At 48.8% G+C, this 24,191-nt stretch overlaps 1 protein-coding gene across 4 annotated transcripts in view; it reads left to right on the forward strand.

Moving 5' to 3' along the window:
- The first annotated feature begins 786 nt into the window (after window positions 1-786).
- Window positions 787-24,191, forward strand: part of MYO18B (myosin XVIIIB) — a 242,511-nt gene continuing 219,106 nt past the window's right edge. For all 4 annotated transcript variants that reach the window (XM_077160698.1, XM_077160699.1, XM_077160696.1 and 1 more), the window contains exons 1-9: window positions 787-1,357; window positions 6,219-7,541; window positions 8,088-8,154; window positions 8,994-9,106; window positions 10,499-10,675; window positions 16,113-16,311; window positions 18,230-18,372; window positions 19,276-19,376; window positions 22,702-22,765. In XM_077160698.1, the coding sequence (XP_077016813.1) occupies window positions 896-1,357; window positions 6,219-7,541; window positions 8,088-8,154; window positions 8,994-9,106; window positions 10,499-10,675; window positions 16,113-16,311; window positions 18,230-18,372; window positions 19,276-19,376; window positions 22,702-22,765 (2,649 nt within the window). In that variant the 5' untranslated portion in view covers window positions 787-895. The remainder of the gene's footprint in view (window positions 1,358-6,218; window positions 7,542-8,087; window positions 8,155-8,993; window positions 9,107-10,498; window positions 10,676-16,112; window positions 16,312-18,229; window positions 18,373-19,275; window positions 19,377-22,701; window positions 22,766-24,191) is intronic.

A 24,191-nucleotide genomic window follows, 5' to 3' on the forward strand; every position in this document is an offset into this window, starting at 1 on the left:
TCTGGGTGCAGGGTTGAGGATAGTTTTGAAGGAAGCAGATGTTGGCACGTGCTGAGCATGTCTTAAGAACTTGCTCACACTTAGAAATGGGTGGCACTTTGCATCTGGAGGGAAGAAGCCTGATGTGAATATGAGCCCGGCATTGTATACCTTGTCCCCCCAGCTCTCCTCTATTCCTGGGCAGAGGTCTGCACTGACCAGCCTTCTTCCTTGGCCTCTGCTTTGTCTCCTGACTTTTCCTGTCTCCTTTAGAGTCCCCCTTTATCAGCTGGGCTGCAAAGAGCAAGTCTACCAGACACATACAGAGGACCTCGATAACGATGTTATTTTAAGCCAGTGTGTAGCCTTTTCCATATAAAGCACTGGTGTTTTTGTTCTCATAGGCTGTCAGGTGATGCTGGTTAAAGCTGCAACCTAGTTGGCCACAACCAGTCCCATGGTTTCAGTCCCCTGGGTCACTGTGACAAATGAAGGGGCTTTAGGCTCAACCCAAGTCTGGTCAGCTCTGGATCATATTTCTGGGGTAACATTTTAGTATCCAGTCCTACTGTTTTAGGACCCAGTGTGGGGATCCCCTTGTTGCACAAGTTAAAGGACTATGGAGAAGCCATAGCATGAGGTAAGTTGAGTGGGCTGAGGTCACGGGGTTGTATCCTTATACAGACCTTGGCTGCAGGCACTTCCCTATCTTGCTGTACTCCTGGCACATAGTAAGTGATTAATAAATATCATCTGTTCTATTATATTAATTCTAATAATTTTTGTTTTATCATATTAACTCTTGTAGTCATTTGCTATATGCTAGGGTGGGGTGTGAGTTACCTCTGATCCATCCCCTTCTAGAAACTGGAAAGGCCCCTTTTGGAGTAGGTCTTCCCACAGTTGCGTCTGTCCAATGCCAAGAAAGGGAACCAGTGGCCTTGATGGTCTCAATTCATATCATGAGGAGACCTGGTCCATGCTGAAAGCACATGGACTACTAGAACCTCTGCTCTTCACACATCTCACTTTCATGCACTATCTTGGTGGCTGTCCAGAGCCCGATGAGCCGCAGCCTGTTTCCCGTGGCCTCTCAATCTTGGGCTTGGTCATGTACGTCTCCCCAGCCCCCTCCCAGACTCCATCACAAGCTTTTTCAAGGACAGCTTGCCCTCATTGGTTCATTCACTGGGTTTTGTCCTTTACTTCTGCAAAACAGATTCGGGAGGAGGACAAGAGCCCACCACCATCCTCGCCCCCTCCCCTTTTCTCTGTCATCCCAGGAGGCTTCATTCGGCAGCTGGTTCGAGAGACTGAGAAAGAGTCCAAGGAAGCGAGACAGAGGAAACAGGCAGCGCTCGCTTCTCCAGAACAAGAGGTAAATGGCCTCACAGAAGGGGGACCATGTGTCTTTCAGTTCCCACTGTCCTTTCCTTTGAACTTTCTCTGTGGCCACTAGCTGCCCTGCCTTTGCTCCGGCTGTCCCCACTTTGAGGAACAGCTTGGCCCCTTGAGCTTCTGCATCGTTCAAAGCCAAGCTCAAATAGCACGTCTCTGGAAAAATTCCCGCATTGCTCTATTTCCTCGCATTCCCACCACACCCTCTCTGCCGGTCTTAATTGTAGTCTGTATAGTAATGATTTCATCACATGATTCATTTGACTAGGAATTCCTTAAGAGTAACGAGTAGTTCTCTCATTCAGTTCTGTATCCTGAACAGCTCTCATAGAAACTGATGCATAGTGAGTGTTCAATACATGTTTGTTTAATGAACAAGTGAATGGTGAATGAAAGATACCAGTTGTTGTTTGATTGGTGGGAATCATTTTACCCCTCCTTTTGCAGAAAGGGAAACCGGATACCAGCAGAGAAGATGCAGTTAGTTCCTTTAAAACAGAAAGATACCCACTGGTGTAGCTGTCTTGGTTGTTAAAATATTGAAGCCCTTCCACAGCAGGTGGTAAATGGCCATAGCCCTAAGCTCCCCAAGCTCCAGCTGCTATGCTTACTGAGGCCCTTCCCCTGAGTCCCTTAGAATGGTCCCAATCCAGTAACTAAAGTTTTGATACTCCGCACAGGTAGCGACCTCTGTAGCATCTCCAGCTGGCATCTCGTGATTGTTTATTTTCCTAAAAACATTTAACTACTTTGAATAGCATTGCTGGACTGAAATGATTGGTGAATGAGATGCAGCCCCTTGCTTAAGGACTGTCATACTTATTCCTGATGGTGGCCAGAGCTGTGTTCTTTCTCTTCCCCAGCTTCTTAACCAAGAAGCCCTGGCAGAATGATCAGGCTGGGCCCCAGGAAGGCAGGCTCGGAGCACTGTTGTCAGGCAGAAGGGGTATCTCCAGCGCCCCCCGGAGGTCAGGTGAATGTTGCAATGATTGGGCAGAGAGGCCTGGTGTTGGATTGAGCCAAATGGCCAGCCCTGGCTCTACCTCCCCCTCTGCCCTCAGCTGTTGTTTGCAGGTCAGTCCCACATATGCTACATTTAAGAAGCCCTCCAGCAGCTGAACAGCAGCAGCTGCCGGACACCCCACCAAGTGGGGAAGGCTGACAGGAAGCACAGGCTGTGTTTCCACCGCTGCCTGCCCTAAAGCATAATTGGGGACCAAGGTCGACCCCAGTAGGCTGTTGTTCAGTCATAATGAAATGCTACGGGATGATGTTTATCACTAGACCAAGCTTACTTTGCGGCTTATTTAATATCCCAGGAAGCAACAGGGTGGGTGGGATTTTACCCACTTATCGGAGGTGGATACTAAGGGCCGAAGAGGTCAAATGACTTGCCCGAGGTCCAGAAGCCACATAGAGGCAAGGCCAGGCAAAAACTTGTGTGTACTCTTTTCTGCCAGTCTGCAGGGGAAGGACCCAGTCTGGTGAGGGAGGGACTGGGTGGTGACCACAGAGGGCTGTGGAGAAAAGTGTTCCAGGAGGCTGAGGCTGTGCTGAAGTCTCTGCACAAGAAGCAGAACTGGGCATAGGATGGAGACGGAACATCACTGCTGGGTCTGGCTGGAGGTACAGGGCCAAGATGTCAGACGGGCAGGCCTCAGACCGCAACAGGTGGCTGGCCCCTGGGCCAAGATATTCCTCAGGAGATGTTCCTGTGAGGCAGCAAGCCCTGACCAGTTCCTGCCAATTTAATTTTCTTGTCCCATCAGTAAATAACTCTGTACACTCTTGCCTTGTCCCAGCACAACCGTTTCATTTGATCCTCTCATATAATCCTTTGAAGGAGTCATTGTAGTCCATTCCCTTGTTGCAGGAATAGAAAACAAGGCTCAGAGAAGTGACCTGATTTTTCCTAAGGCTCAGGAAGGTAACCTGATTTTTCCTAAGACCGTCCAGCTGGGGAAAGGCAGGGACAGGCTGTAATAACACTGGTGTAGAAAGAGACCAGTTTCAAGTGTCAGCAGGTCTGGGTTCTAGTTCTAGCCCCGCCACTCTGTGTGGTCCAGGCCAAATCCCTTCCCCTCTCTGGATGTGGGGCCGAGTCATGATTTTTTTAAAGCTCCCCGAAGATCCCAGTGAGCAGCCCCTAGACTGACAAATGAGACCATTTAACAGTTAAGGTGCTGGCCTTGTAGTCAGAGAAGGCTCATCTATATTTGGTCCCTTGGACACCTGACATCTTTGTGACTGTGTTCTCATCTATAGTAGGGGAAGAAGCACAGAATCAACCTCATGGGGGTGGGTGGTTAGGAGGATTAACTCAGATATTGTAAGAGGGGATTTGTGGCCCTTTGCAAGGGATCTATAAATGATAGCCAATATTATTGTCATCATTGTTACAAAGGTGAAGCTAGAGGCTGTGCTCTGGAGATATCCACACGCTAACCTAAAACGGGAGAGAGGTGCAAATGGAAGCTAGGATGGGGTGCAGAACGTGGTCATTGCTGCAGTGGGGGTACTAGCACAGCGCTTTTGGACTTTGCGGTTGAAAAGGACATGGTTTTAACGAAGTCATCCAGCACAGATTTGTGGAGCAGGTGGCACTTGAGCTGGGTACGAGTAGGGCTTACACAAGTGAGGAGGGGAACAGTGTCCCAGGCAGCAGGGTCGGCATGGGCAAGAGATGGAAGTGGTGAGGGGTTGGGTGTGGTGGGAGAAGCCTGAATGAGGATCTTGAGCATCAGACAGTGGCTTTGAATGACTCATATAGGCTCTGGGTAGGTACCAAAACTTTTGATCAAGTTTAAAATTATTCTGGCAGAAAATTGGAGGGACACTAACTCAGAGATTTTTTTTTTTTATTCAACCTAACAGTATATAAGCACAAACATTCTTACCATGTGATCATTCCATTCTTGATACATAATCAATAGCTCACAATATCATCACATAGTTGTATATTCATCATCATGATCATTTCTTATAACATTTGCATCAATTCAGAAAAAGAAAACAGCAAAAAATTCATACATACCATACCCCTTACCCCTCCCTTTCATTGATCTACTAAATTTATTTTAACCTTTGCTCCCCCTATGATTTATTTATTTTTAATCCATATGTTTTACTTGTCTGTCAATAAGGTAGATAAAAGGAGCATCAGACAAAAGGTTTTCACAGTCACATAGTCACATTGTGAAAGCTGTATCATTATTCGATCATCTTCAAGAAACATGGCTACTGGAACACAGCTCTACATTTTCAGGTAGTTCCCTCCAGCCTCTCCATTATACCTTAACTAAAAAAGTGATATCTATATAATGCATAAGAATAACCTCCAGGATCACCTCTTGACTCTGAAATCTTTTTATTTTGTCTTATTTTGTGCTTCCACTTTTGGTCGAGAAGGTTTTCTCAATCCCTTGATGCTGAGTCCCAGCTAATTCTAGAATTTCTGTCCCACGTTGCCAGGAAGGTCTGCACCCCTGGGAGTCATGTCCTATGTAGAGAGGGGAAAGGGCAGTGAGTTTGCTTGTTGTGTTGGCTGAGAGAGAGGCCACATATGAGCAACAAAAGAGGTTATCTGGGGTGACTCTTAGACCTAATTTTAAGTAGGCTTAGCCTATCCTTTGCAGGGTTAAGTTCATATGAACAAACCTCCAGATTGAGAGCTCAGCCTATTGCTTTGGTTGTCCATTCTGTTTGTGAGAATATCAAGAGTTCTCCACTTGGGCAAGTTGTAACTCAGAGGTTCTGAAAATGACCTGGGTTTGGGAAAAGAAACTCAGACTGAAGCTTTGCAGGTTGAAGTCAACATGATCCTGGAGCCAGTTTGAATGCAGAAGAGGGCGAGCAGCCCAGGGCCTCAGCTCTAGGTATCGGGGAGGCTGGTATTACCACACCTGGAAGAACCCAGGCTAGGGCAAGTGATGAAGCCTGTGTCAGGTTCGAACACCCTGTGGGGCTCCCCAGGGCTGATTTGAGGATGTCGAGGAGGGCTGTGCAGAGCCGAAGTAACACGGCAATAAAAAGGCAGTGAAGATCCCTTGGGTGATATGTAATCCCAAAAGTCTAGGTCAGGCAAGAGTGGAAGAGCCCACGGGCAGCAACCAGAGCTTTTCCTTGGCCAGGGCAGCAGAAGTAGCAGCAACTCATGCTTGTTCAATTCTCTGCAATCTCCAGAGTGCTTTTCCACATGTCATCTCCCAGTAGATCTGGATGGTCAGGTGGTATTTGCCTTTACTGGGGGAAAAATGAGGCTCACAGAGGAGAGGTAATGTTCGTGGTCTCCCGGCTAGAAAGTGTTAAAGCAACATTTAAGCAGGTCATCTGATAAGGGACTTCAAGTCCTTTCCCCAATCCCTTCCTGGCTCAGCAGGGAGAATTGAAGCAGAAATAATAATAGTAATAATAATAGCAACAGCAGCTGTTGCAATTATTGAACGTTTGCTCTGTGCTGGGCTCAGTTTCTGTATATTATCACTAATCCTCATACACGCCTTTCAAGATTTATAATCTGTATTTTATTGATGAAGAAACAGGCTCAGAAAGGGAAAATAATTTACCCAAGGCTACACGGCAGAGCCAGGGGTTGAACTTGGGTCTTTTAGGTTGTTCCAAAGCCTACTCCCTTCCCACTCATTACATGGTCTTGAGGTGCTGGACTAGGTCCAGGGTGTTGGGGTTTGGCTCATTGTTTGGCACAATGCCTGTTGGAATCTTGGAGGTGCTTGAAGATCTCAAGATGGATAAGTGAATGGGCGAATGAATGAATGAATGAATGAGTGAAAATGTAGCAGGTAAGTCAGCAAGCAGCTGAGTGGTTGTGATCTCTCTTGTAGACCCCAGAAATTTTCAGCAGCCAACCTACTAGCAAATCTGACAGTGGTACCAAATCTGGAAGCCAACAGATTTCACAGAGCAACCAGTTAAGCTCATCCCAGGATTCAGACATTCCCGGCAAGGAGAGAGGAGGGGCTAGCACCACTGACTCTGTGCTGATGACCAGCATCAATGGCGAGAAGCCACAGGAGCCAAGCCCCAGTGGGCTACCAGCCAAAAAACCCCTCCCCTTCAAGAGGGGTGTGAGGAGGGGTGATGTCTTATTGATGGTGGCCAAGCTGGACCCAGACTCAGCTAAGCTGGAGCAGAAGATCCATCCCCATGACTCCCTCACGTGCAAGTCTCCACCCCCACCCACAGACCCTGGAGGGGCAAAGAAAGAAGGGACTCCAGCGGCTCCTGGTGGCCCCCAGGCCAGCCCTGATGTCCCATCCCAGAAGGCTGAGGAGACCCTGACTGGGGGTCTTCGGGACCCAGGCCAAGGAAATGTGCTACTTCCAAAAGGCGAGAAGGGTCAAGACTCAGTGGGGAAGGGGGGCAGGGCCCCCCAGACCAAAGAACCAAAAGTGGGTGAACCCCAGGGGAAAGAGAGGCAGGAGACCAGGCCCCAAGCCCAAGGGCCACGTGGGGGAGAGCAAACAGAGACAGTAGAGAAGGTCAGAGAGGATGCCCATGACAAGATGGAAAAGGGGAATCTCTCCAAGGATGCAGTGGGTCAAGGGAAGGAGGTTGGGGTCCAAACTCAGATGAAAAAGTGGGGAGGTTCCCTGGGCAGAAGGAGCAAATGGGGTGATTCCCAGAATAAGAAGGATGAAGAAGGTGAGCAGCCAAGTAAAGGGGAGAAGACAGGCGAACCCCAGATCAAGATGGAGAAGACAGGCAAAGTGCAGGGGACAGTGGGGAAGGGAGGGGAACTGCCGAGTACGATGGAGAGAGTAGGCAAGTCTCAGAGGATGACTGAGAAGGCAGGTGAACCCAAGACTAAGACAGAAAAGATGGGGCAACCTCAGAGTAAGTCCCCAGAGGCAGGTGAAGCTCAGAGTGAGACAGAGAAGGGTTGTAAAGCCCCAAAGGAGGTAGCTACAAGCGGGGAGTTCCCAGTGATAACTGGGGAGGAGGGCCGGCTGGAAAGCAGAGGGCAGAAAGCCGAGGAGCCCTGCCAGAGAGCAGACAATGGGGCTGAGGCCCTGGAGATGGAGCTGGCAGGACCCAGACCTGTTCTGGAGAACCACGCGGAAAAGCCTCAGACACAGAAGGAGAACCAAGAGGGGCCAGCCCTGCAGGAGGGGGGCAAAGGAGGCCAGAGCGGAGACTCGGACCAGGTGATGGGGCTGCGGCCCCTGGTGTGGGAGGGGTGGGCAGTGTCCTCTAGGGATGGAGATACAGGAAATGACCTATCTCTGGGCATGTACTGGGAGCTGGAGACCGTTGACCAGAGTAGGAGGCTGAGCCCAGAGGTGGGGAGACAACCACTTCCTCTTTCAGGGGTCTTGAGATTCCTACTGCACCTGTCCCCAGAGTGGGTTTCTCTGTGAAGTGAGGGAAGGCCCTGAAAATATAAAATAGCCCCTTGTGGCTGAGATTACTCATAGCATCACATGGTAGTTCTCAAATGTGGGGCTGCACAGATGCTAGGTTCTAGAAATGCGTATTCCTTGACTCCCCCTTGGAGGTTCCCGTTCAGAAAGCCAGGGACTGGGGCCCAGGAATCTGCATTTAAATAAGCCCCACCCCCACCCCTGCTCCCCAGCAACATTCTGACTTAGGTGGTCCCCAGACCTCGCTGTGAGAAACCCTGATCTAAGAGGTTTACCCTACATCTGGGGGTGTCATTTTGCTGGTTTCATTTATGGGATTGTTGTTCTCAGGCTCCTGAGGACAGATGGTACGAGGCTGAGAAAGTCTGGCTGGTTCAGAAGGATGGATTTACTCTCGGTAACTAGATGTATTAAGATTATCTGGGGTTCTAAGTCTTCTCCACTTTTGCTCTCCCACTATTACTAACCATCTCGGCTGGGGTCTGATTACACTTTAAGAGGAGAGACAAGGGCCAAGGAGCAATAGAGACCCAGCATGGGGATGGGTGACTTTTTTGAGGTGGGGGGTAGTTGATGATAGTTTTACTCTTGGCAACTGGTCTACTGGATGTGGTTTCAACAGCATTTAAACATACATTCATTCATTCATGCAACAAACATTGGTTCCTACAATGTACTTCGGGGTACTCAGAGTCTAGTGCAAATGTGCAGATAGATTTCATCTTATGAGTTGAGTCCATTTTCATTGATTATTTGTGGCTGATGATAGCGCTCTACTCGGGAGCGATTCTGAGACCCAGTCAGAGCATAGCTGGGAAGACTGATTAGCAATGCCTTTCATGGGCACAGGTAGGGGAAATGGCAGCCTGCAAGCGCTTATCTGCCATCTCAGGCCTAGGCATTAGATGGGTCAGTTCACCTGACTGTCTGGGCGCCTACTGTGTGCCTGGCACTGTGCTGGCTGTCCACACATACTTGGACTTTAAAAGTCCAAGGTGAGTTGAATCCAGCTGCTATCCTCAAAGGGTTTGGGTCACAATTCAGAGCATGTGTGAGGAGGCCCCAAGGGGAAAGGATGACCTGTCCCAAGGCCCCTCTCCAGTTCCCTAGCCTGACTCAGCAGCTAAGAGCCTCAATCTTCTCCCCTCCCCCCCCCCACCCCGTTCTCCTCCTCATCCCTCCCCTCCACTCTCCTCTGTTCTTTATCTCTCCCTCTCTGGGATGTCCACCCACCAGCAACGGTGCTGAAGCCCGATGAGGGAACAGCTGACCTGCCGGCAGGAAGGGTGCGACTTTGCATTGATGAAGATAAAACCATCACGGAGGTGGATGAGGAGCACGTTCATAGGGTGAGCCCCTGTCTGCTTCCCTGACTGCTCCATACCCCCCCCACCCCAAAAGATTTCCTTGTACCTGACTGCAGATATTACTTTGGCTTAATGCCTTGCAGTGGAGGGGGCAGGATTAGAGGGAAGAGCCCCCTTGAACTCATTGCTCTATTGGAGTGATATTGTTAGGGGGTTGTTCACTCCCATTTATGAGGACACATCTAGAGACATGTTTGAAAGGTCTTGGTACTGGGAATTCTGATTTGTCCAAAAAAAAAAGTGATTGCTTTTCATTTTATTGACATTGTAACTCATGGCTGCAGAGCATGTTTTTCCTTTTCACCCTGGCTGCCAGGAAATTCAGAGTCAAATTTGCTGTTTGCCACTAACCATAGCCGAAATTCTGATGGCCTGTATTCTGAGCGTCAACATTTCTTTTATTTTTGCCTTTTAAAAAAATTTGTTTTACATATATTTTTGCAGTGTACCATACATCCTTTTGAGGATAAAATGTACTTTTATGGGGGAAAAAGTCTTATTTTGACTCTTGCCACCCCTCTCAGCCTACTCATTGATGAGGAATTCCTTCAGGAACTCTGTGAAGGTCTTGCTCATCTGTATCCTTTTCTGCTGCTCGTCTGCCCATCTCAGGTTCTCCTCTCCCACTGGTGTTGGGAATTCGGAGAGACCCAGAGCCCTCAGAAGAAAGGCTCACCCATATGAAGGCTCAGAGTTGATCCCAACCTCCAAGCATTAGTCCCAGAAAACTCCCTGAAAATAGAGCTGAAAAGAGCAGTAGGAAAGCTCCTAGAATTGATTTCCCAAGGAGACACTGCAACCATCCTTGTTTCAGGGGGTTTGGGCATATTTCCGAGGGGTTGATGAATAATGGGCTATCAAAGAAATGGGGTGTTGTGGCCATTGGCCTTCACCCGTGGAAGTCATGGACCACATCCAGAGCTCCCCTCAAGACCCAGCAAAGGAGAAAATGGTGGACGCTACCATGCTCTGGAACACCATCAGTCTTTTTGTGGGGTTTGGGAATACAGAAGGTACCCCTGGTCTGTCTTGGGAACTTCCGCCCTCCCAGTGCAGTGGGTGCAGGAAGGAAGGACCAGCTTGAAGAGAAGGGTGGTTCTCAGGTTGTCCCTCAGGTCAAGGAGGAGGGGCGGCCCCATTTCAGTTGTTGGATTTTATCACTCTCCCTCCAAAGTCCTTGGGTTCTGTTTTGGTCTTCGGCACACAGCTCCCTGAGACAGGAGCACCAGGACAGCGTGTGTGTGTATGTGTGTATACACGTGTGTGTGTGTGTGTGTGTGCATGTGCGTGACAGAGTGGTGGCGTAGTGGGGGGCCTCTAGGCAGTTCTGTGGACAGGAGGAGGCCAAAGGAGAGTCCGTGCGATGGTCCACAGGCCAACCCTCCCGAGCTGGACCAAGCCGAGGACCTGGCTGCCCTCGTCAACGTGAATGAATCCAGCGTCCTGAACACACTTCTGCACCGCTACCGAGCCCAGCTGCCACACACCTGCTCGGGACCTGACCTGATCGTCCTCCAGCCGTGCAGACCCTCTGCACTCTCCACAGTGAAGGTGAGACAGGGACATGGTGGGCAGGGCCAGGGCCTGGGCCTGCGCATGGGATGGGCGCTGAAGGGACAAGGGGTTGGGGACCCCTTGGTGTCTGAGCATAGCAGCCAGATTCCCATAAACTTGTCTCTGGGTATCATCCTGCCAACGAAGAGATTCTGGAGCATTTTGGAACTCAGCGGGGTGTCGTGGGGTATTGGAGAACATGTGATCCCAGTTCCCCAGAGGGAAAGATGGGTAACGGTTAGAAATAACAACAGCTCAAACATTAGAGATAATAATGACAGAAAATATTTAATGAGTATTTATTATGTATCAGGCAACGCTTTAAGCACCTTAATTAACTTAACTCATTTAATTCTTACCTCACCCCAAAAAGACAAGGACCACCATTAGCTCATATTGCTGATGAGAAACACTGGCTTGGCCAGGTGAGGTTGGCAGCTAAGCAGAGGAGCTAGGGTAAAGCATAGTGCCAGACTCTTCAGTTCTTCTCAAAGCTATGGCAGGCTCTCAGGAGTCCTGGACATCACCCACAGAAGCCCCAGTTCTGTTTTCTTTTCCTCCCTGTGAAGTGTAAAAATGGCCAGTTTCAGTGATGGACAATAAAAACAAAGGAAATCTGTCAGCACCACCTTGTGGCAAGATGTGTCACCACAGCAGAGTAATTTGTGCCCGCTCCTCTTTATTCATTTGACAGATACTGATTATCTCTTATTGCCAAGCAAGGAGGAAAAAACAGCAGTGAACAAGGCAGGCAAACACTCCTGCCCTCGTGGAGCTTCCATTCTAATGGGGGAAGAACAGGTCATAAACCATATGCATAATGCATGTGAGAAGATTATAAAACTGAGAAGAGCTAGGAAAAATAGAGTGGGGTAAGGGGAGTGGGAAGTGTCAAGCCCTAAGGGCAGGGAGGGGTGGGAAGGTTAGGGAGGGCCTCATGGGACAGATGATGTTAGAACAAAAACTTGGAGGAGATGAAGGAATGAGCCAAGAGGCTGTCTTGGGGGAAAGAGTGCCCCAGGTAGAGGCAACAGCTCGTGCAAAGATCTCATGGTGGATATGGGCCTGGCAGATGTGGGCAAAGCAAGGAGGCCAGAGTGAGTGGAGCAGACTGAATACACAAGAGGGAATAAGCAAGGAGAAGCAGGGACCAAGCCATTTCAATGGTGATAAGAATTCTGGTCTTTCCTCTGATTAGGTTGTGGCTACTCAAGATGTCCAGCAGAGCAGTGACATGATCTGAATTGTAGTAAGAATCTGTTGGCTGCTGAGTGGAGGACACACCAAAGGGGGCAAAGGAGGAGGCAGGGAGATCTGTTCGAGGGGAAGCATCTCATTTGTGTATTGTTCTGTGGACCTGGGAAACAGGCAGTCTCCTAGAACATCTGCTCATGTGCTGCAGATGCCTTGGAAAGGTCATGGTGCCTGTCTGGCCTCAGTTTTTTCATCTGACAATTGGGAATAAAAAGGCTTGTCCTGTCTTCTGGAATCCCATGGGACATTCTTAGAACCCGGTATGGTACTGAGTTCCTTAAAAAAGGGGCAGTCATCCTCTGTATACCCCAAGGCATCTCTTCTGCAGGTTGACCCACCCCCACCTCTTCGGTTGCCTCCAGGTCCCCTAGCCTGGCTGCCCATGGTCCGGGGTCTGTGCAGGCCTCAGAAGCTCTGGTAGGCGACAGCTTGCACATGTACTCACCCTTCCCTTGTTGTGAGTGCTGTGCTTCTGTTGCTGCAGCCCAAGCCCTCCAAGCCTTCCAAGAAACCGAATGACTGCTCTGGTCCCTTAGAAACCCTTAGGAGGGACATTTGTAGAGTCTCCAACAGCATGCCAGGTTCCCATTGGCCACCCTTGATTGCAGCCTCCATTTCTCACTCTGGGCTCATGAATCTGAAAGTTTAGCTGTTGGACATTCCCTGTATGGTAGATCATAAGTCATGTGTTACCCTAAGCCCTGGGGTGGGGAGGTGGGGGCACTGGTCCCTGTCTCCGGTTCCCTAAACCTATCTGACCTCCCATACCCAAATCCACAGTAAGCCCCTGTCCTTTGGCTGAGTCATGTCTAGTTCCCCAGATGGCCACCAGGTGGGAGCACAGACTCGCTTGTGGGGCTGGGCTGGGCCCACCTTGAAGATGGCTTGGGTGGGGCATAGGGCCTCTTTCACTAGGTCTGGGACTCCAGAAGGTTGGGAGTTGGGTGTGTACCTGGGAGCATGCAGGTCTCTGTGCATGGGAGTGTGGGGGTGACTCTGTGGGGTACTGTTGGGCACACCTCTGAGTGCATGAACCTCTTTGTGGGGTCCAGCACGCTCCAGTAAGCATGACTGCGTGCACACACTCAAAGACACATGTGCACACAAGCACGCATGTGTACCCAGGAATGTGCACTGGGGCCTGGATGTGCAGAATCCCTCCTTCTTGTGCCAGACAGTGGGCCCTGAGGGGACCTGTCGACAGGATGGCCTGTTCCTAGAAATTTATTTTTTTTCCAGGATGGATGTGGCTCCAGGGTCCAGGACCCTCTGCCTACCTGAGCTCTAAGGCTGTCTCCAGCCTTGTCCCACCTTTGCCAGCAGCTTTGGGGTCTTGCCAAGGACCCAAGTTTTACATGAGGATAGGGCTGTGTTAGTATTCCCGGCAATTCTTTGGGCAGAGAGTGCCAGCGGTGGATTGGGGGCACTCTCAGTCTGGAGAAGGGAGCACCACGCTGAGCTCTTCCAGCTGCTGCTTATTCCCTGGCACCCCTTTGGGGCCCTTTGGCTTACCTCAATATCTCCATTTGCCTTTTTCCCTTCTCCTCAAAGACCACCCTCAGCAGACTTTTGTTGAGGTCACCAGTGACCTCCCTACTGCCAAATCCATGGTTAACTCTGGTTTCATCTTACTTGGCCTTCATTTGAAGCTGGAAGAATTCCCTTTCTTGGCCTCTAGACTCCATACTCCTGGTTTTCCTTCCGTTTGACTGGCTGACCCTTTTCACAGCCTTGTCAATTCCCTGACCCTTCAACTTCAGGGTTCCCCAGACCATACACCTCTTCTTTCCTTTGAAGCCCCACTTCTTGGTGATCTCATCCAAGCTCATGGCTTTAAAGTGACCGCTGTTGTATATAATTTATTTGTTTTATCATCTGTCTTTTCCCACAAAAAAGCAAGCTCCACAGAGGCAAGGATTTTTTTTTAAGTTGGGTTTATTGAGGTATAATTTACATCCGGTAAAATTCACACTTTTTGGTGTACTGTTCTGTAAGTTTTTGGCAAACATTTATAGTTATGTAACTGCTGCCACCATCAAGATATAGAGTAGATGTCCCCAGAAAATTCCCCAGGTTCTTGTGAAGACAGCCTCTCCCCGAGTCTTCACCACAACAGCCACTCACCTGTTTTCTGTGACTATAGTTTTACCTTCTCCCAAAAGTCACATAAATGGAATCATACTGTATGTGGCCTTTTTAAAAAAAATGCAATTTTATTGAGATATTCATCTAAAGTGTACAATCAGTGGTTCACAGTATTGTCATGTAGTTGTACATTTATCACCACAATCAATTTTTGAGCATTTATATTACTCCAAAAAAAAGAATAAAAATTAAAAAGAACACCTAAAACATCCCATGCCCCTTATCCTCCTCCATTTAAATTTTTTTAAATTTTCTTATTCACCTTTCCATGCACTGGATAAAGGGAGTGGTGACAATCACACCGTCACACCCTAAAACCTTTATAGTTGTACAATCATCTTTAAGAATCAAGGCCATTGGATTACAGTTCAACAGTTTCAGGTATTTCCTTCTAGCTATTCTAATACACTAAAAACTAAAAAGGAATATCTATGTAATGCATAAGAATAACCTCCAGAATGACCTCTTAACTCTATTTGAAATCTCTCAGCCACTGAAACTTTATTTTGTTTCACTTCTGTTCCCCCTTTTGGTCAAGAAGGTTTTCTCAATCCAGCAATGCCTGGGCAGCGCTCATCCCTGGGAGGCATGTCCCGCCTAGCAGGTGAGAGCAGCGAGCTCACCTGCAGGGTTGGCTGAGAGAGAGGAGTGTGTGGCCTTTCGAATCGGTTTCTTTCACTTGCCACAATTGGAGTCACCAAAGTTCAACAGAAGAAAAACGTTTGGATGGTTTCTAGTTTTAGATGATTATGAATTATAACCAATTGTGTACGAAGCTTTTTTTTGTGAACATAAATCTTCATTTCTCTTGGATAAATACTTAGGGGTACGATTGCCAGGTCATATGATGAGTGTGCGTCTAACTTCATAAGAAACAGCCAATATCCTTCCCCCAGTGACTGCATCCTTTAGCAACCCTACCAGCAATGCATGAGAATTCCGGTTGCTCTGCAGCATCTCTAGTACTGTTTCTTTTGACGTTTTCTTTCAGCCATTCTAATAGGTATGTAGTGGTACCTCATTGTGGTTAGCAGGGATTTCCTTGATCTGTTTGGGTAGTACTGGGTCCCTAGTGCCCAGAACAGTCCCTGCTGCATACAAAGTGAACTTTTAATTGAACGGAGAATGAATGGCTGGGGACTGTAGATGTGTGAAGATTTGTCAATAAAGTAATATATTGATATGATTTTAGTCTTTCAATTTTAGAGACAAATCCTTGCATATTTAGAGACAAATCTTTGCATATTTAGAGACAAATCCTCAAATCTGAGGCAAATAGGTCACTTAGTGGGCATTGCCCAAAGTTCCGTGTAGACTGGGAGAAGGATTAAAGGAGCAGGAAGAGGTGTAACAGAGAAAATGGGATTTAGCAAATGAGTATGACTGCTAAATCAGTATATTGATATTCCTTCTAGCTTCCGGTGTTTTGGAGCAGCTAACAGGAAAAATCTGAGATGGTAGAATGGTAGCCCATGATAAACTCTAGAATCTGTTCTGGAACTACTTGAAGTGTGCTTTGAAAATTGTTGCTTTTTCTTTTTTTTTTTGTATGTATATTTTATTTTATAATAAAAAAGGTTAAAAAAAAAAAGAACAAATGGCTGGATGAATAAATGAATGAAGTAGAAGGGACTTCGTGTATCACTTGAGTCTGTTATGACTCATGCCCGGCAGGTGTTCCCGCCCCCCACTGCCCCACTCCCATAACTGATCAATTCTGCCACTTCATCTTGCTGTGCTGTTTCAGGGAGTTATTATACACTGATTTGAGTGGCAAGTGAGATGAATCGCATGGGCTAACACAGCTCTGTTCAAGCCTCTTACCAGGCACAGAGATGGTTAGTAGGCTGCCCAAGGGACTCACAGTGAGTCAGTGGTAGGACTAGACTTCTGGACTGGGGCTTCCTAGTAAAATGCTAAGACTTTGCTGATGAATGCTAGAGTGAGGATGGGGGTGGTGCGCGGATCTGGCCCTGAGGTGTGGAGTAGAGCTCTGTCTTGGGGTGGGAAATCTGATGCCTGGATTTTCCTGCAGGTGCCCAGGGGTCGCCGGGATGGGCTACCTGCCCACATCAACTCCCTGGCACAGCGAGCGTATTGGGCAATGCTGAGCCACAGGAGAGACCAGAGCATCGTGGCCCTGGGCCGGAGTGGCTCTGGGAAGACCACCTGCTGTGAGCAGGTCCTGGAGCACCTGGTGGGGCTGGCAGGCACTGTGGACGGCAGGGTCTCAGGTACAGCGGTCTCCAGGTGTCACATAGCGGGGGGGGGGGGGTCGGGGAAGGGAGAGCTGGAGGGGGCTGTGGGCTCCCCTTCCTGACATCCACTCAGCTAGCATTCATGGAGCACCAGATGTGTGTAGGCCCTGTGCTTGTACCTGAGCGGGGCTGCTCCTGGCACATTGAACACCTTTGTGAGAATTAGGAAAAGGTGCCCTTTCCTCCAGACACTGGGCTGTCATCTGCCTGTCATCACACATTGACATTGTTAAAACCAGACACTTGACTGCCATCTGCTGCGAAATCATCCAGGAAGTACGCAAATCTGTAACAGTAGAGTGCAAATGCTGTCCCCGTGGATGTGGTGCCCTCGTCTAGTGCACAACCGGTGGGCTGTACAGAGGACCCAAAGGGGAAAAGCAGAAGGCCTGGCTTCTGTCAGAGGAATGATCCACTTGCACATGTGCACCAAATGCAAATCCTGTGCAAAAAGTGCTTGCAGAGCAGATTAGGGAAAGGCGGAGGGAACACAGGGGAGGGGTGCAGGAGGACTTCCCTGAGGAAGTGACATTCACGCTGGGCCTTAAAGAAAGAATACTAATTAATAATAGTGTTAATAATGATCACAGTGTCCATTTAGTGATCACTTACATGCCTGGCCCCGTTCTAAGTGTATTATTTATTATTTAAAACAACCCTGTAAGGTAGATACCATTATTACTCAGATCTTATAGATGAGGACTTCAAGACTTCAAGGGGTTAACTAGCTTGCCCAAGGCCACAGAGCTAATAAATCCTAGAGCTGAGATCCAAACCCAGGCAGCTTGGCCCCAGAGCCTCAATCACTGGGCCAGTGTTTCTCAGCCTTGTCTTCATTATCTGCTTCCTAAGACATCTTTTCAGACAGTTCCCCCTAACTGTCCCCCCACCATTAAATTTCAATACCCCATGTATATTGCATACCTGTTTATGAGATGTGTACACATCTATGCTTTATAAATGAAAAAAGTAAAAATGTTTTCTTCCCCCAAGAATCAGTTTTTGCCCTCTTGAGGGCAATATTGAGGGCAACATTTAGAAGGCATGACCTAGGAAATACTGCTTTCTAATAATAATAATGAAAATAATAACCATAATATCTGTGGACCATTTTCCAAGCACTTTACATTATTAAATCCTTTAATTCTTATGATAGCCATATGACGAAGATGCCATTGTTATCCTGTGTTACAAATGGGGTGTCTGAGGCACAGGGAAATTGCCAATGGCAGAGTTTGATTTCAAACTCGAGAGGCCACTCGCCTAGCCGCTGTGCTCTGCCACCTTTCCACCATGGTCAGCCTTGTGCGTTATTGAACGATTGTTCTATACCTGGCCTGGCTGGGAGCTGGGGATACTGCGGGGGCCAGGAGGTCCCAGTCCCTGAACTCCCAGGGTGTAGTTTGCTGTGAGATGTGTGATTGAAGGCAGAGGTCAGGATAGGCTGGATCTAGATGCCTAACACAGTGCCTGGTGCAGAGTAGGTGCTTAATAAATAGTTGTGGAGAGATAGCAGGGCTTTTCAGCCCCACTGCTGGGTTCTGAGCTCCCTGAGGGCAGGTCTAAGAACATCAGTGCCCTGCCCTCATCCTGGACTCCAACAGGTCGAAGACGGCCCTAGAGCAGCCCCTGTCACCCAAATTCTATCTCCCCTGACATACAGTCTTGTTGTCCTGCACCCTGCTTGCGGTACAGGGTCAAACTGGCAGTTGGCACCCAGGGAAATGCGTTTGATGAAGAACTGAGTTGAGAGGGGTGGCTGGGAGCCTGTCGGGTGCTGGAGGCAAGATGGGGCCTGGCCATGCGTTGGGACCCGTGGGGAAGATGGTCTTGAGAGAGGTGGGAGGTGGCGGCAGCTGGGCTCTGGGTGATGCCCCGCCCCTTGCCTCTCCAGTGGAGAAGATCCGCGCTGCCTTCACTGTTCTGCGATCCTTTGGCTCCGTGTCCACAGGACACAGCCGCAGTGCCACCCGGTTTGCCACGGTGATGTCACTGGACTTCAACGCCATAGGCCGAGTCACCTCTGCTCAGGTTCAGGTGAGGCGTCTGGGTATTTGGGAGAGAGGGGTACTTTTGAGTTGCAGGGCTCCCAGGCCCATTCAGAAAAGCCATGTCTCCAGCTGAGCCCCCCCTGAAATGTGTCTGGACTGGTCACTGCACCCCCAGCCACCCCCAGCTCCTCCCACCCTCACTCAGTGCCCTGGAACCTCCCCTCCTGGAGCAAACCAGCCCATCTGCACCTTGGAATGTCGTGAGGATGAAATATTCATGAGCAAATATATAATTCAGCTGCTCATTAGCTGAGTCTTAAAAGCACAAACTCAAATTAAACAGACGCTCACCAGCCCTCCATGGCAGTCCGTGTGTGACGAACACATGGCCTATTTGTTCCTATCTCCAAAATCACCCATACCCCTCCCCTTCCCCCCCTCAAACATTCTGTTTGAACAGAAAATAGGATTAGGTTATTAGATGTGCTGCTGCTATGTGGAGCTGAGCTAATATCTAGACTCAATGAAAACTCCTCAGAGTCAAAAAAACTCCCTTTTCTTTCCTGGCCCTGATATTTGACTATTAGTCACGCTTTGGGGTCAAGATATTAAAGGCCTCAGTTAAATAGGAATATGTTATAGAGGCTGGCCCTGTTTAATTATTATTATTAATTATCATTGCCTTTTGATACCTTAATTAGAATGAGTCTGTTGCATTGGTCCTTTCGGTGGACACTGAGTTAGTGAGATAAAGGACTGACAAATATAGATTGGGAGGGTGCCAGCAAAGGTTGGAGCTTGAGATGTCACCTCAAATAGTGGGTCAGGGCAGATCACCCTAAAGGGGCCTGCTGGGTAGCTGGGCACCAGGCATGAGGCAGGTGTACCCAAAGCAGTTCATTTCCCAAGTGCTGACCTGACACTCTCCCTTTGCCTTTCTCTCCCCTAGACAATGCTTTTGGAAAAGATCCGTGTGGCACGGCAGCCAGAAGGGGAAGGCAACTTTGAGGTTTTCTCCCAGGTGCTGGCTGGTTTGAACCTGGATCTCAGGTGAGTGACTGGAGCAGGCAGGGACCACAGAGGGCAGTAAGACAAAAGACACCCAACCTTTGCTCCTGTCCGGGGCAGAGTAGCCTTGAAACCCCATGGTTAGGAACGTGGCTTCTGGATTCCAACTGCCTCGGAACACTCTCCACAGGAGCTGGGTGACCTGGGTCTAGTGTTAGCCATTCTGACTCAGTTTCATCCCCTGTCAAATGGAAAAAGTACCTTGACCTTATAAGTTCTGGGGGTGGCAAAGGCTGTCTACTGGGGTGGTGGCATGTCAGTACAGGGCCTCCTGATTATGTGGGAGGAGAAGGAACAGCAGGCCTCAGTCTTCCAGAAGTTTCTTTTAAGCTTTGTGGGAGCCTGTACAGGAGGGTGTGCCCGATGCCTCAGGACAGGTGGGGAGCCAGGTGGAGCACCAAGCAGGTAGCCAGGTGAGCCTCATCATCTAGGGTTCTAGAGCCTCATCGTCTAGGGATCCAGAGCCTCATCTCATCTCCTTGGGGAGATGGCACAGGGGTTCATCTCCACCCCTCCTTGACTTTTCAGGGTGCCCTTGGGCCTGAGGCTCCTCTCTCTCTGAACCTCATTTTCCTTGTCTGTCCAATAGGCAAGGTCCTTGTGAAGCCCAGAGAGAGGGGTGATGGTACACCATTGGCCCCTCTGCACACTGAGAACTCCTGCCTTTCTTCCCCAGCTGTTTGGCAGGTTCAACTTGTCTTGGGCCTCCTGACTATGGCTGGAGAGACACTATCCCCTGTGGAGAGAGTGCAGATTAGAAAGGGAACTCCCAGATTTCAGAGCTGGATAACTGAGTAGCAAGAAGCTTCTGGAAGGCCTTCCGGAGAACTTGGCAGTAGGGTGGTAAAGCATAGTGGTTAGGACTGCAGATTTTCAAGCCAGACTGCTTGAATTTGTATCCCAGTTCCTCTTCTTGCTGGTTGTGTGTCCTTAGGCTAGTGATTTCACCTCTCTGAGCCTCACTTTCCTCATCTTTAAAATGGGTGTGATTATATCTACCTCAGAGCGTTGTTGAGGAGTTAAAGAATGAACAGGTATCCAATGTGTAGAATCCTGCCTGGAGCACAATGAGTGCTTGTGTGTGTTTATTACTCTTGTGGAGGATTTGGTCTGCCCTGACACTTCCGTCACCCACTGACCAGGTGTGGGCTGGAGAGGATGGGCTTTGGGTGAGAGGGATGTATGTTTGAATCCTTGGCTTGGCCCCAAGTGGGCCTCTGTGAGACTTGGTATTCCTCTCTGTGAAATGGGTACCTGCTCGTGCCATCCTGTTTGGCAGCAGACAAATGTCAGGGCAGCAGACGCCACATGGCATGTAGTAGGGTGCAACATGGAAGGGTACGGTAGGTAGATGCTGAATGATGGGAGTTTGAATCCTGATTTCCCACCCTGGGGCCTTGGATGAGAGGCTACACCTCTCCAGGCCTCCATTTCCTCATCTCTCCAAACATTGAAGGACATGCATGCCCTCTACCATATCCTGCTCTGGACCCCAGCATTGGGGCCATCTCTTCTGTATCCCTGAGTGGGGTTCAGGCTCTGGGCCTCCACCCATTGCCTGCTGGAGAAGGGGGGACCTAGGGGCTCACCTGGCGGTGGGCACAGGAAGGTCAGGGCTGGGCTTCTGCCAGCAGAGCTTGCCAGGCCTCCACTCAAGTCCTGGCCCTGTCTGTGTGGCTCTCAGCAGTGATGAGTCCAGCTGGGGTGAGCTTGACATCCTCGGGAGGCAAGACTAAGCTGCCACTGAGAGGATGGGGCCACCCCAGGGGAATTCTGGGGGTTCCAGCAGAGTGAAAAAAACATGCTTGAAACAACTCAGTCCTCTTGGGGGGTCATGGGGGCTCCCTGGTGATTCTATGTTAGATATCTCCCCAGGCCATTGCCCTTTTCCTGTTTTTGTTGCTGCCAGGCTGGTCCTTGATGAAGTGTCTAGAGCACAAAAATGGGTTTCCATTTTCACAAATTTCCTTCTTTTCTCACGTGCATTCATGTGGCAAATTCCTATTCATCCTTCAAAATTCTGTTCAGACTGCCCTCTTAGAAAAGTCCTGATTGAATTCTCCTCCCTCAGTTTCTTCTTTATGCCACTTTGGTGCCTGGTGGATGCTTCTGATTCAGCATCTGTCACACCATGGTGTATGGGTCTCTTTGTCAGTGGGTTGACAGTGGGTTCCTTGATCTTTCCTTACTCCTTTCTGTCTCCCCAGTACCTAAGCATAGGGCATGGCACAGGGTAGGAGCTCTTTACTTCTTGGCCAAGCTGAACTTCTAGTTAATGGAAACAGATCAGGCTGAGAGTGAACCAAAAGGAGTGAAACAGTGTTCAATCCTGTGAAACAGGTAGTAGGATGCCCATTTTACAGATGAGAAATACTGAAATCAGAGAAGAGAGGTACCTGGTCCTCTCAGTGGCAGGGCTGGGATTGGATTTGAGGCCTTTCTGACTCAAGGGTTCTTCCAGGACATGAAAAGGAGGAGAGGGATATAGGATCTAGAATGAAGTGAGGGAAGGGCATGCTGAAGGACCCAGATCTGGAGGCAGAGAATGGACTCTACTTCCCTTGAACTAATTTGAGCCCTCATGCAGCACCTGGGAACACCTAGACGTGTGCTTGGCGAGGGGAGGGGTGTGTGTGTGGCCGTGCCCCTCCTCCCTCTTTCCTTGCATTTGTCAGGCCTGCAGTAGTGGGCAGCCCTTCTGTGGCCTCATTCTTAAGAACCTGTGGTGTGAACCCTGGAGGGAGCTTTAGAGATCATGTCACATTGTATGGTGAAGACTTTGGGCTGGGGAGAGGGGCAGGATAGTGAGGGAGCTAAAGGCCAGGGCTCTAGAGGCCAAAAGAGCTCTGACTCCTGGCTCTATGTTTGTTTGTTGTGAGGTCTTGGACAAGGTGAGAGCTCTCAGTACCTCTGTTTTGTCATCTGAAAAATGAAAATATTATTTGTTCCCTATGGGTGGGGCTATTAAGAGTAATGGCCCATTCGTGTTGACTGTTCTAACATCATCCTCCATTATGCCACACAACTGGTAAGAAGATCTGGGATTAGAACCCACTTCCTTGGTTTTAATCCATGGATCTTCTAGGGTTTCCTGGCCCTCCAGAAGGGGCAAATGAAAGAAATGAGAGGAATATTCTGGAGGTGGGAGATGTTTTGGGAACAGAACTGGTAGAACTAGGGCTTGGGGCAGGCACTGGGGCTGCCTGGGGGTTCATGGGGAGCTCCACCCCATAGTGACCACCTGCCCCACCAGGTCACTGGTGTACACAGAGACCCCTTTCACCTCTGGTCCCTTTTCTGCTTCTAGGACGGAGCTGTACCTGCACCATACAGCAGACTGCAGCGCCTTTGGCATGGGGGTGTGGTTCAAGGTAAGGAGGCATTCCTTCTGGGGATTGTGGCTCAGTCTCTGGCCCAAGGCCAGGATGGGAGGGTGATGAAGGGGTCCCCTGTGCAAATCAACTTCTTTGATGCTGGGGTGTATAGGTAGCTGGTCATGTGGAAGAGGCAGGGGATGCTGTTGTAAGGTATGAGCTTGTTGGGGGAAATGAGACTTGTACAAATAAAGGGAATCAGGTGGTTGTATATTTTGCTGTAAGTACATGGGTTTAGGAGTCAGGCCACCTAGGTTCAGGTCCTGGCTCTGATACTTATGAGGTATGGGACCTCAGGCAAGGAACCTAACCCCTCTGATCTACTGTGTCCTCTTTGGTAAAATGATGATAGTAGTTGCATCTACCTTATGCGTTTGTTGAGAGGATGAAATGTGAAGGGGTGCATAAAGTACTTCTCACAGGATGTGACCCCTATCAATCAATAGGATACTGATAGGAAATGCCATTGGTGATTAACTATTATTAGTAATGCTATTAGACAGAGCTCTAAGCCTGGGCTAATTACCGGGGTTGGGCACTCTAGGTATGGTTTCATTAAGGGAACTCGGTAGTCAGGAAATGCTCCCCCAAGAGTTGGGGCTGCTAAATAGGAGTCTCCAAGGCTGTCAGGTTTAACAATTTTTTAGTGTAACTGTGTCCCAAATATTGTACATTCCTAGAGGGGTAGTGCCCTATCAGGGAAGCCTGCCTGGAGGAAGTGACCACAAGCTGGTTTTGGAATGAGAGTGATGTTAGACAAGTGCAGTGAGGCCAGAGTTGCTGCTGCACCAAATATTGCAGGGGTTAATATTTATACTAAAAAAGTATTTATTGACTATCTGAAATTCAAATTTAACTTGGTGTCCTACATTTTATTTGGCAACCCTACAGCCTGATTTCATCGTCCACTAAACCTCCTCCTCCTCCTAATCCGTCCCTCAGATTCTTGATCACCTCTGCTTCAATTTCATCTATGACTGTTGGTCTTGTCTTCTTCTGAAAATTCATTGATGATTGTGGTTAAAAAATGGGTTCTAGAGTCTAATGTAGCCAAGATCAAAACCCAGCACCAGTCCTTACAGCTGGCCAACCTTCAGCAAGTGGTTTCACCTCCTTGGGCCTGAGTTTCCTTATTTGTAAAACTGGGGTAATAATAGTCCTCCTGTACCCCAAATTAAAAGAAATAAAGCAGGGGTGCAAGGGTAGTTCAGTGGTAGAATTCTCGCCTGCCATGCAGGAGACCCGGATTAGATTCCTAGTCCATGCACTTCCCCAAAAAACAAACAAACAAGCAAAACAAACAAATAAAACCAAGCAGACAAAAATTCAACAAATGGTGCTAGAATAATGGAATACTCACGTGGAAAAATAATGAAACGTGACCCTGCCATACAGCATACAACCACAACAAAGAAGATAAAGC

The sequence above is a fragment of the Tamandua tetradactyla genome, chromosome 5, assembly GCF_023851605.1.
Source record: "Tamandua tetradactyla isolate mTamTet1 chromosome 5, mTamTet1.pri, whole genome shotgun sequence".
NCBI lineage: Eukaryota > Metazoa > Chordata > Mammalia > Pilosa > Myrmecophagidae > Tamandua > Tamandua tetradactyla.